Consider the following 13,594-nt stretch of genomic DNA (forward strand, 5'->3'; position numbering starts at 1 on the left):
GTAGGGAAGAGGAAGAAGAATCACCCCTCTCATGCTTGGTCCACCTCTCTCTCTCTCTCTCTCTCTCTCTCTCTCTCTCTCTCTCTCTCTCTCTCTCTCTCTCGTATTATTTGAATATATCATTTGGACATGTGTCCTCTTTTTTCTCTTTGAGAGAAAAAGATTAATTATTTATTTTTATGCATCTAAATTCTCATTGGACCCCTTTAAAGCCTATCCAATAGGATTCAAGCACATCATGAGGGCCACATGGGGAGGACTTGACATGTGTCTTTTATGCTTCTTAAGATATCATGTTTGAATTGAACACTTCAAGCATCTAGTCATTTAAGCATGGAAACCGTTTATGTCTCTTGAGAGTTTATGTTTGAATTGAACACTTCAAGAACCTTAGTCACTTAAGCATGAGAAGCACCTCAAGTTTGGGAAAGGTTCCCACAAACACTTTAAGCACTTTAGTTAGCAAGCACAACAAGGACCTCATGCTTGGCTACGATTTCCACTTCAAGGTTAGCCCTAGCTTGCCTAAGGTCAAAGGACTTTTGAACTCTAACTTTTGGAGGTCTTTAATGAAGCTAACTCTCAGGTCTTTAAGCTCCATTAGGTAGCATTGCTCTTTAACAGACCATCTCTCATTTGGACCCCTTTAACCTTGGCCCCATACTGAGATAGATCCATAAGCACATGTCTATGTTCTAACCCTTGTTCCCGTTTATTCTCCCACATTAAATGATCAGTTTAATATGAGAAAATCATTTGGGTTGGTTAGATATTAGATTTTATGACAGTTTCCTCACACGAACTCGGATCTCTGTAACTTAGGAGTCATTTTTGGGGGTTTTGGCATGTTTTGGATGCAATGGTGATGTCCATTTGACCTAATTTTGATCACATTTTTTTGGCATCCGCAGTCTCACACATAGACACAAGTTTTGTGCACACGGTGTTTTGAGTATTGGCTCAATGTATCCTTATGTGGGTTACATATGCTCTATGTGAGAGTGATATAGTCGACTATGACACAACAGGTTACCAATGCAGGTGCTACTTGCCCACTACAGGTAGTTGGATATAGGTATAGGTCCTCAAAAGCATTTTCCTACAGATCTATATGTGATATGCCCTATGCGTTTGGCATTTATGTTTGACATTGTCATCAGGTCTATCATCAAGAGTAGGTTGACTAGCTTATGGTCTACTCTCCGATTGCATTTCCAATGGGAGTTGCAATTATTTCTTGCATTGTGATTGGTGCATGTTTGACTGCATATACTATATATTGCAAAGATTATCATATGTATGTTTTTTGTGGATACTACATTTGAGAAGCCATCTCGACTAGTACAACAATCTTGACCATTTTTTAGACTTGGTCCGAAAGATAGTCATTTCTGAGACTTGGCTATATTTGTGTCATTGCTTAGCCTTTTGCACATCCACAAGATGAGACTTGACTATATTTGTGCCATTGCTTAGCCTTTTGCATGAGGGGCGTGTGTGAGGGCTTTCAAAGCCAAAAATTAGGAGACGTGTCCCCTAGTGCAAGGTGGATTAGGTTGTTGGAGATCCCCATATCGTATCCTTATCGTAGGCCATATATAGAGAGGACTAGGTGCTTTGATGCCATGCTGGCAATCATTTGTTAGTTTAATAGTGTACTTCTACTCTTCAGTTTATGCCTATCACTCAGAGAGAACTTCCTTACATTTTTAGTCTATGCGTATTGAAATTTGACTATCATTTTATTTGAGATTTTTTCCTAGATTCAACAAGACTCTGCTAAAATTTTCAAAATTTTGTGCTAGAAATCTTGTTGTTATGTGGAAAATTCTAAAGATAGGGATGCTTATGACATCACAAAGTTTGATGGGACAAACTTTGCACTTTGGAAAGAGAAAATTCAGGATGTCTTAGTGCAAAAGAAGTAGAAATTTCAGGATGTCTTAGTGCAAAAGAAGCATCTCATATGCTATGAGGACTGAGGAGGTGAGCATGACTTCGTTTCAATGGGAAGAGCTAGATGCTCTTTGCAGATCTTTGATTAGATTGCATCTTGTCAAGTCAGTTTAGTTCATTGTTTTGGAGTGTGCTTCAACGCATCAAGTGGATGAATTTATTCAGCACTGGAGATAGATGATGAGATGAAAGCTATTCACTTGCTTTGCTCATTCCCACCATCATGGGATACATTTTGTACTACTGCTAGTAATTTTATACCAAATGGTAAGTTAGTGTACAATGATATTACTATGCTCTTCTTCCAGAATAAGTGCGTCATAAGACTATGGGTAGCTTGCATCATGACAAAGCTCACTATGTTAAACAAAGGAAAGTTCATTCTTAGAAATGTGAATCTAGAAAAGATGGCAAGAGATACATCTTCTTATAGATCAAAGTCTCACAGTAAAAAGGGCATTCATTGTCATTTCTGTGAGAAGTATTGCTATATAAATAAAGATTGTCATGCATGGAAATGTGAGAAAGGCAAAATCAAAAGCAGTGAAAATGAAACAAAAGAGGAAAAGAGTAAAAGTTCAATGAAGATCCAAGAGATCAATGTGATCACTGATAATGATGATGCACGGGACATTAATGTGCTGACAAAGTCTACGTATGTGTTCTGTGATGCACATCTATGTTTACATAGTATGTTGCCAGCCCAAGAGTTGTTAGTCCGTGGTGGTGAAGTGTCACATACATGGATCTTAGATTCATGTGCATCTCTTCATGTGACTCCACACAGGGAGTGATTTACTCGTTATGAAGTGACTATTGATTTTGTCACATTGAGTGTGACAGTTATGCTTGTGACATAGTTGGCATTGGTGATATTACTATGGTTTTGTCGAATGGCGTCAAATTTCTCATTCACAATGATTGTCATGTGTCATGTTTGATTCACAATCTTATTTCAGTTGGTAGACTTGATGACTCGGGTTATAAAGTCAATTTCCATCAGTAATCCTGACATACATCCAAAGGACATTTGTTGATTGCTAGTGGTTCTAAAGTTGGCTCTTTGTATCCTGTTTATGTATCTAGCAAAAATATTGTTATTTCAATAATTGAGCTGCCAAATGTTTTTGGCATATCTGATTGGTACGTATGTCCAAGAAAGGAATGGAAACTCTTTCTCATTTGGGTTATTTGCTAGCTTTATCTTTCTTTCAATTTTCTTTTTGTGAGCATTGTCACAGTGTGCCAAGGAAACATGTTCTTCTTGTAATGTTTTGTTTGAGAAAGAGATTGCCCTTAGAGCTTGTACATAGTGATGTATGCGACCCCATGCTGCCTCAATCGCTTGGTGGCACATATTATTTTGTGACGTTCATGGATGATGCAACACACAAGGTTTGGGCTTATACATTAAACTCAAAGGATGAGATGTTCTCTTGATTTATGAGATTCTTATTAAGTGATGAAACTCAGTCTGGTAAGAATCTCAAGCCTTTAAGTTCAGATAATGATGGAGAATACATCTCCAAAGAGTTTGTCGACTTTTGTGCACGAAGGGGAATTAAGCGTGAGTTTACTGCTTGTGATATCCCAGCTCAAAATGGTATTGCCGAGAGAATGAACATGATGATTCAAGAGAGAATCATGTCTATGCTATCATAGGCAAGCCTAACACAAGGTCTTGGGTAGAAGCAATTTACACAATGGTTTATTTGACCAATAGATCACCTCATGCTTCATTGCAATTTTGTGTGCTTGAGGAGTTATGGCCAGGGCATAAGTTTCCGCATGAAAAACTCGGGACATTTGGTTGTGAAGCTTATGCCCATGTACCTAAGGAGATTTGTGTTAAGCTAGATCCAAAATCTCAAAAATACATCTTTATTGGCTATGGATTAGATGGCCAATTTGCCTATCATTTGTGGGACTGATGCTACACTTTGCTTCTCATACAAGTCACGTAACTTTTTATGTACCTCAAAAATTTCCTCGTTTACATTGAAGTACATATTCTTTGACAAGGTCAATATGATGGTGGACATGGCAAGCTCATGTAACTCCAGCGAGTCATACACATCCATATCCTCAAGCTTTATCCCCTTCATCTTTATTAGTTGGGTTTTCTTTTTTTGCACTAAAATATTGTAAATATATTCCTTCCAAAATGGGAAGTTAGTGCCATCTAACTTCTCAATATTGAACAAAGAGCTCTTTGATGATGAAGCCATCACTCAACAAGGACCAAAAGTGGTAGATATGATGAACTAAACAAGATGATAGTAAACCTAAAAAGAAAATTTGATAGAGTCTCCGTTGCAAAACTGAATTTTGAACCCAAAACAAATGTGTACAGTGACTGAAATGCTAATAAAAGTAGGTAGACCAGCAAGAAAGAATTTCAAAAACTATAACTTTCAGTGTCTTTGACTCTCGAAGAATGTCTCTAACCAATTGAACACTATCACACATACAAATAAAGATGACAAAAATGCCAACAACGGCGGGTCAACAAATGCACACCAATACTGCACTAACCGCATAAACATACATATTATGTTCATGCCAAAACTATAGGGTTGTAGGGGGCATTATCGCCAAAAGGATCTCAACATTTGCAAGAATCCCCTAGCTCAATAAAACCTTACCATGCTCCTCAACAATAAGCTTTGCATGAAACTTTTGTCAATACATAATCATTTTCTATAATCGATGTGGATGTTTTTCTAATTTAATAGACCCACAAGATCTTACATCAAATACAAATGTATGATAGAAATTGCAAAACTAGTTTACATTGAAAACTGTAGGCATAACATAGAACAACTTGCAAAAGTGTAGTAGAATAACTCCCAAACTGTGCGGAATTTGCAGAAACGTCCTTTTGCAAAGTTGTAGAGTACAAACAATCAGTTTACAAATCATGGGAACCAATGCAAAGGATGATTTTAATGAGGAGAAATCTAATTTGCAAAAATTTGCAACCTATCCTACATGACTTGCATGCAATCTGAGCAATGTAGCTCAAAATCGGCGAAGCTTTCGAGAAAAGTTTCTTTTGTAAAGTTGTAGAGAACAAAAAAATGGTCTACTATATTGGGAATTGGCATGAATGGCCACCTTTTGTTAGACAAAAACAAATATGCAAAAATGTTTTTTTTTTTTGCTCAATTTTTTCCTGCTTCCCTGCAAAGCTCCATTAGTGCTCTATAATCGTTAGGCTCTGGTACCAGTTAAAGTGTGCCGAGCGAGAGCGTGTGCGTGTGTGTAGTGGTGAAGAAGAGAGAAGAAGAGGAGACACATCTTGTGAACACCTATCACAATGGTGATTAAGGTTATGAGTCCTTATTGTTTTATGTAGAATGAATGGTCAATGTTAGTTCCCTGTTTAGTGTTTGGCCGCCCAACGCTTAGGCATGGCACATTGGGCTTTACCACTCCAACAAAAACCATAATAGAGTTTTGCAAACGCAAAAACTCACACAATTTAGATACCCAAAATGTGCATGCCAAATTTTTGCATCTGAAACAACCTTTAAATCCACAATTGCATTTGCAAAATTCCACCTACATTTGTCATACAAAGTGAGCTTATACGCCCATGGTGCAAAATGCCAAATATAACAATTTCATCACCAAAATTGAGATCATGAATTGTACTTTTGTCATCCACAAATTTGACAACAAGACCAAATCTTGCAAGTGCAAATATATAGACAAAAGCTTCTTTTTTATCATAGTACATAAAGTGCATCAACAAGTATGAAATAATTTCAAAGTGATTAGCACAATCTTTCCAACTTCGTGCCTTGAGAGAGACAAACAAGTCACGATGCAAAGTGATGTGCCTTGTAGCACCACTATCAAAGTACCACAGATGTGAATCTATGGCAACTGACATACATGCATCATGGATTGAAGGATCATATAAGTACACTATGCACTGAATGCCCACTCTGCATCTACATCAACATCACCATCTCCATTTACAAAAGATTCTACAATAGCTACACTGGTGGTAGATCCAGCCTCTTTCTTCTTGGCTTCTTCTGCCTTCAACTTAGGACATTGCTTTATCAAGTGATCATTCGCCTTGCAATAATGGCAATGCATCTTCTTTTTACCTTTTTCATGAGAATTCCCACACGAGTTGCTACGAGTACAAGCACTAGACATAGGTAATCTGCTACTCACAAAAGAGCTATAAGGAGTGATTGAATTGTCATTACCACCTTTCCTTTGAGCAGCAACAAGATATCCCTGTAAAACCTTCCAAATGCCCTTTGACACAAGAACATGCATCATCATGTAAGCCCACATTGGGTAGTTATCCCCATCCAATTCGTCCTCAGCATCAAATATCTTGACGACATTTGTGTTGTTGCCAGCCAAGGTGGGTGATTGGACCGGATGTGAAAGCTACTCCAAAAGAGGAAAAACGAAGTAGGAATAACACATGTTGTGTAGCACAAAGAGGACTATAAGGAACCTGTTCTAGGAAAAATTGCAATGACAAAAATTTGCACAAAAGGAAGAAATTGTCTATGTAGTACTGTTGGTATTGGAAATGAAGGCTGAAATGAGCCCGAATCAAAATTTTGAAAACACCGAGCTCTATGAGCCATCTCAAAGTATTACTCAACTTGCTGACGCTCATTTAATCTCACCCAAATCAGAGAAAGTGAGTAGGGGGTTGTTGGCCAGGCTGGCGACTATGCTCTGGAGGACCCAACTTGCTCTGATACCAATTGTTGAATTAGGGTTGCAGGGATGCATGCACAACTTGAAGAAGATGAAGAAGCTCAAGGCACACGACAGAGAGCATATTGCTTAATGCATAAATAGAAAGATAAGATAGCCCTAGAGTGATGGGCGTATATACAATGCATCGGTGGTAAAAACTCCTAGTGACAAAAAAAGTGCCCCAGTAGTGTGTTCACACACATCACTACCACATATGTGGTAACATAAAATGAGAGGGGGAGGGACGTTGAGAGATAGGAGGGTTGCTAGAGGGGGATGCATGTAAGAGGAGAGAGAGAGAGAGAGAGAGAGAGAGAGAGAGAGAGAGAGAGAGAGAGAGAGAGAGAGAGAGAGAGAGAGAGAGAGAGAGATTTTATTCTCATCCTGAAGGTCAAATATGACCTATGGGACCAAATGAAACATGTCTCTCACTCTATGCTGATTTTATTAGGGACTCTTGATACTTAAGTATTATGGATATGAGAGTGGTAATTCCATGGAGTGGCTGGGAGATAAAGGTACGTAGAGACTAATATGGGCTAATAATGCGAGGGAAGTAAGCTCAAAATGTGGTCAAAAGCTTAACAAACAAGTATAATATGATGCTCAAACTCTTAAACTTGGAAGGGACATAGTGTGCATACATGAAAGAACTCTTCCCCAAGCAAATGCCCTATCTCACCACCAGTTGGAGCTAAGTTGGATCATTGCTATCATGCACATTTGAGATAAAAGGCTAGGCTCAAGCATGTATGAGTGCATATGGTCTACTCTCTTAGAGAAGAACACACTTTTGTAATTGGGAGCAATGTGTGTGGTGTAAAGCATGAACATTACGCCTCCAAAATTTTCCCTTGCCATGACACATTGGTGTTTTAGGAAACCCTCATTCACTATAGGTTCTAGTGATGCATTGAGTGTGGAAGGGAGCAGAAAAGAGAAGGAAAGACAAGGGATGAGAGGGGGGGAGATGGTAGGAGATGGGGTTGAAGTGTGAGAGAGGGGGCAAGAAAGAGAGACACAATCGGGCACCACCTGTATGGGTGCCCATCATTGCCATCCCTTGATGACCACCACATGTCTAGTGCCATTTGTAATGACAGCCACCTTTAGTTCATGTGGTTTGATTACATGGCAATCATTGCCCACATTGCACTCGTGTGGGTGCCCTGTAGTAGACGATGCCCACCATGTCACCATACCACGGGTAATGATGTAGGTGGGTTGGTAGAGGTGTAGTTATTTTCTCGATGGCATTCACCAATATGAAATAATCTATATCACATGCATTCAAAGCCTATCGAAAAAGGCCTTATAGAGACATGTTCTGAAGTAATAAAATAAACCCTTCTTCTTTGAAAACTTATGTGTTTTTTTCACAGATGAAATAAAACCCTTTTGTTAATATAATCCTATATATTCCAAAATTTGGCTAGAAGAAATAGCCTAATCTTGAATTCACGTGGTACATTTACATTTTTGGAGGTGCACCTCTCAAGAGATATTGTAACACATTTTAAGTATTGTGTATGCATAAGATTACAACCCTTATTTCTCTAATATACCCTTGAAAATGTACTTTTGATCATGTGCATTTAGTGGCAAGTATGTGATCCTTGTGTCATTATAGAAAAGAGTGTTGAAGTTGTGAACAAGGTAGTGTAGAGTTGAGGGAGATCTCTGTAGTGTTGAGGGAGAGAGATCAAGGTGCTCACCCTTTATTTATGTATGCTATCACGTGATTTAACACACAAGGTATTTTAAAACACTTTGACTTACACATATACACACTCTAAGGGGATTTAGGAAAAGGGATTCTATTTGAACACATAGAGGTAGCGACAAGTAAAATTCCGATAGGATTTGTGCCCTTGGCCTATTGGCTAATATATATGTTACTTCATAGTTATGCTTCAAGTTCAAGACCAAGACTATTTTGGCCATTGTGTGAGTTTAGGCACCTTTGTGAGCTTGATCATAGGGTCTAAAAGTCTAGATAGACTCATTATACCAATTAGACCATTGCCATATTTTACTTTCACATAAGTAGTTTCCATAAGTATTGTGATGTATTTTGGCTATGTTGTGATAAATTTGTGATTTGGTGTAGTCAGATACATTCTAGAAAAATTCTGTTTGTTCAAATAGAAAAGTATATAAACTTACAAAATTTATTGGAAGATATGTAAATACACAATAGACCATCGAAACAAAAGCTATAAAATGTTTACAGAGGTTTATATTTAGAACTTTGAATACACATGCTATATGGGGGGTTTGGGGAGAGAGAGAGAGAGAGAGAGAGAGAGAGAGAGAGAGAGAGAGAGAGAGAGAGAGAGAGAGAGAGAGAGAGAGAGAGAGAGAGAGAGAGGTCCTACGACCTTAGCAAGGGTAAGTGGGCAAGGCCACATGGAAAATATGCATGGGGGGCCTCTATATGGCTTAGAGCCTATAAGTAGAGAGGGACGGTTGGTAGGAGGGTCAATTATCACCCTATAAGGCCTTAGGCCTTTCAGTGGTATCAAAGCAGGTTGTGGTCCTTTTAGGCACATACACAAGGCAACCCGTTGTATGGTAAGAACCATCCCTTGCAACAAGCAAAGATAAGTATGTGCATGCGAGGAAAGTAGTAGGACTGCCTCCAAAGCTATTTGCCTTGCCCTTATGAGCAGTTCTTACTGCATGAGCTAGCTTGTCAGAGCATGGTAGTGTCCCCCATGACTCTCTCTCTCTCTCTCTCTCTCACTGTGTGTGTGTGTGTGTGTGTGTGTGTGTGTGTGTGTGTGTGTGTGTGCAGGCAACAACCTTCACACCATAGCTACACCTTCTTTTTCTCACTCGGGTGCTCCTTTTGAGGTTTAAGTGACCATTCCTTTCAAGGAGGCTATTCCCACAAGCGAGGAGTATTTGGGCACCCCCATAAGCTCGCTTATGGGCTAAATGTCTTTAAAGATTGACATCAAGCGGGCTTTCCACAAAAAAATGAGTAAGCACATAAATTCAAAATTTTACTTTTTTATTTGCGATAATCATGAGAAGATTCTAGATACAAGCAAGGTAAGGATGCTGACATATCAACCCCTTTCATCAAATCATCGCTTCGACTGTGAATCTTCTTCGTCTTTGGTGTCAATAGATGTGGCCATGATGTGTGGATTGAAATATTGATGGTTGAGTTATGATGACCATGGTTTTGTCAATATCCAAGAGTTTAGCATGCTCCTTTGATGCGTGGACCCAATCGAGAAGAAACTAGCATCCATAAACTCCAACTTAGCTATGTCCATAGAGCTAGCTAAAAACTTTATGATGTAGATGGCTAAGGGCTGGACACAGAATCCAATTGTGGCCAATCAAGGAGCCAACAACAAACCACCACCATCCAAATCTCTCCCTACATTGCTCCTCCGTTACACATTGTCGATCCAACAAAACTTGTAATTAATGCTAGTAATAAGGCCATAGGTGCATTACTAATTCAAGATGGTAGACCATTTGCCTTTGAAAATAAGAAACTAGATAATGCTCAACAAAATTATGCTACATAAGAGTGCAAGTTATATGCCATTATACATGCCCTTCGCACACGGAGGAATTATTTATATGGTGCAAAGTTTGAGATCGTGTTTGACCATGAGAGTATTAAATGGTTTACCAAACAAATAAATTTTAAAGTTCAAAAAGCTAGATGACCAGAGAGTACGATTATGCTCTATGATATTATAAAAATTGCTACTGCGTGGTAGACAATGCTTTAAGTTGCATGCTCGAGATCAATGCTCTTTCTTTCATAGAAACTAAGAGTAAAGTATTGGCCTCTCTTCAAGGGAAGTGTGAGCATGTTTTGTTATATAGCAAGGTGTGGAGTCGTGTAGAAATGGGGATCCTTCTCTCTAATGTGATAAGAAACAATCCGATACTAATGCACAGACGGCGGCATTGCCTGCACACACACACACACACACACACAGAGAGAGAGAGAGAGAGAGAGAGAGAGAGAGAGAGATCTTGAGTGCTTTGGCAACGCAAATGAGAGAGAGATAGAGAGAAAGATATGCTATTTTTCTTAGTAAGCTTAAAAAACCTAAAAGAATGCCTTTAAAAAAATGTGTACACAATTTGGTAGACACCGCGCCTATATCACTAGGCCTAACAAGACTTTGAAAAGCATTTCTTTCGTATTGGTCCCATTTGGGGTAAAGGAAGGTTACAGGATATTAGGGTCACTTATACAGTAGAAGGCTCTTCGTTCTCTGCCCCACAGGAGAGCCTCGTTGAGCGATCGTGAGCTCTAACTTTCGTCTACGGTTTTGTTCCGCTGGTAGCATTGTCGATTCTGTTAATCTGTGAGCATCTGGTGCTTGTTTTCGTGAGTCTGCGCTTGTTTCTTTGACGTCATTGTTCGAATACTAGGGTTTGGGAGCCTCTCTTCTCCAATGGCTGACGATTCCCTCGATGATGAGCTCTTGGCTGCTGTTGGACGAAGCAGTGGTGGTGGCAGCAGCCGCAAGCCTCCAGCTTCTTCACGGTCATCTCATAAAAGAGGACGTCACGATCTGTCTTCTGATGAGGAGGACTATGATGATGAGCCCAGCGAGTTCAAACAGGATTCTGACGATGATGATGATGGTGATGATTCGGAGGTGGATAAGGCAGGTGCAAGCAGTGGCAGAAAGCCTCCTTCAGGCTCGAAAATGCCTCTCAAGAAGCGCCTTGACAAGGATGACGACGATGATGATGCTTCTGGTGATGGATATGACACAGATTTGTCTTTTGGTAGTGATCTTTACAAGGATGAGGACGACAAAGAATGGCTCAGCAAGATGAGTGAACTTGATAGAGAGATGATATTGCATGAAAGAAGTGAGAGAAGGGACAACTTTCTTACACGGAAGAGGGGGGCTATTCGACTTAAGAGAGATGTTGGGGGCAGCAGTGGTGGGGGTGTTAAGACAAAAGATCATCACCAAACGCCACCTTCGTCTTCACGCATGCGCTCTTCAACGAGAGAGTTCTCTACAAACGCAAAGAAGCATGCTCTTGACAAACTTGTCACAGCTCGGCGTCAAAAAGATCACGACTCTGGCCAGCGCCGGAATAGCTCTGCAAGGAAGCCATCCCCCCCTAGGAGGGATGAGAGTGATGACGATAGTGCTCCAGATAATGAGAGTGGAGAAGAGGAAGAACAGGCCCATCGCAGCTATCGATCTTCAAAAGAGGGGAAATCCACTGATGCAGATGATCCCACTTTAGAAGATATTTGCAATGTCACCATTCGTCGTTCAAAGCTTGCAAAATGGTTTCTTGAGCCCTTTTTTGAGGATATTATAGTGGGTTGCTTTGTCAGGGTTGGTGTGGGGGTGAAAGACAATCTTAGCTGCTATCGCTTGTGCCAGGTAAAAAATATTGATGCCCGGGACCCGAATAAACAGTATAAGTTTGAGAATAGGATGACTCACAAATGGCTGAATCTCATGTGGGGTGATTCGGAGGCAAGATGGCAGATGGCACGAATCTCTGATCAGCCTCCAACCCAAGCTGAGTTTGAGCAATGGGAGAAGGAGACAAAGAAATCCCAGGGTCGTAACTTGAAGCCCACTCTTCTTGACATTTCAGAGAAAAGGGAGGCCATAGCCAAGCTCAGCAATTTTGTATATTCTGCTGATTGTGTGAAGAAGATGCTGCATGAGAAAAAGATGTCATCATCTCGGCCTTCAAATGTGGCGGCAGAAAAGGATCGACTGTTGAAAGAGCTTGCTATTGCAGAGAGTAAAGATAACCAAGCTGAAATTGAGAGAGTTCAAGGAAAGCTGAAAGACTTGGAGGCCTATGCAATGCAAAACCAGAGCAAGGATTCAAAAGCTATGGCTTTGGCACAGATGAACAGGCGGAATAGGTTTGAAAATTTCAAGAATGCATCTGATTTGAAGCCTGTGAGTCAAGCTAAGGCTGGAGAAGCTGGCTATGACCCATTTTCGCGAAGATGGACTCGTTCTCAGAACTACTATGCCCGGGCAATCGAGGCTGAAGCTGGGGAGGCTTTGAATGAGACGGAGGCTGCGACTGAAGCTGCACGTGAGGCTGCAAAAGATGCTGGAAAATTAACAGACACCCAGGCTCCTATAATTGACACAAAGGTGTTTTCACTGCATGATTTCCATTTACCGATAAGTTTGGCAGGTATTCAGAAATTTGGGGGGGCACAAGGTGCCCACCTTGCCTTTATTGCCAGGAAGCAAAGGCTTGAAGCCACTTGTGGAGTCCCCGTGGAGAATAGTGATGGGCGGAGGCATTTGTTGACACTTACTGTGAATGATTATAAACGGCGAAGAGGGTTACTTTGAAGCTGCAGCTAGGTAAGCAAGGACTTAGTCTCGTGCTGTATTCTAAACACTCAACAACTCCTAACATTTCTTCACTTTTGGGTTGCATTGTTATTAACCCACCAAGTGGATGTTGTATGCCTTTATTCTGAGGCTGTATTTGAAACATTTGTATTCCTTTCAAAAAACTGTTTTAGAATTTCTTGGGATGAATTGTGCTTGATGGGGGATTTTTATCATGCTCATACTCGTATGCTTTTTGTTAAGAGACATGTATGTGAGTACAGGTAATTATAACTGCAGTGCAGATTTGAGGTTAGGCTGCTAGGCAAGCGATCCTCAATTTATTGTGGGTGCAGTATGTCATCTGTGCCTTTTTTAAATATTTGTCTTCTGGAGCTCTTAGGGAGTTTTGTGACTAGACTTTGGGACAATCTGCGAGTTGAGATGCAAGAGAATGTTGTGTTGGCCCATTGAAAGGTCTTAGAGCCCCGTCCCACCCAACATTTGCAGGGGCTATGGGGGTTGGAAAACCACTAAAGCATTGCATTTCCGTGGTTAGGCTATATTTGAGC

General features: G+C 40.3%; 1 protein-coding gene across 1 annotated transcript; it reads left to right on the forward strand.

Annotated features, from left to right (window-relative positions):
- The first annotated feature begins 10,872 nt into the window (after positions 1 to 10,872).
- VIP5 (plus-3 domain-containing protein) lies at positions 10,873 to 13,228 on the forward strand. The gene is made up of 2 exons (XM_086521678.1): positions 10,873 to 11,017; positions 11,110 to 13,228. Exon 2 carries the CDS (start codon positions 11,133 to 11,135, stop codon positions 13,038 to 13,040), a length of 1,908 nt encoding a protein of 635 aa, XP_086377804.1. The 5' UTR covers positions 10,873 to 11,017; positions 11,110 to 11,132; the 3' UTR covers positions 13,041 to 13,228.
- The last annotated feature ends 366 nt before the right edge of the window (positions 13,229 to 13,594 follow it).

The sequence above is a fragment of the Adiantum capillus-veneris genome, chromosome 10 (genome assembly GCF_014529385.1).
Source record: "Adiantum capillus-veneris isolate H3 chromosome 10, ASM1452938v2, whole genome shotgun sequence".
In the NCBI taxonomy this organism is placed as follows: domain Eukaryota; kingdom Viridiplantae; phylum Streptophyta; class Polypodiopsida; order Polypodiales; family Pteridaceae; genus Adiantum; species Adiantum capillus-veneris.

Excerpts from the sequence above, each read along its gene's own strand:
- VIP5 (XM_086521678.1), top strand. The coding sequence starts at position 11,133 with ATGGCTGACGATTCCCTCGATGATGAGCTCTTGGCTGCTGTTGGACGA.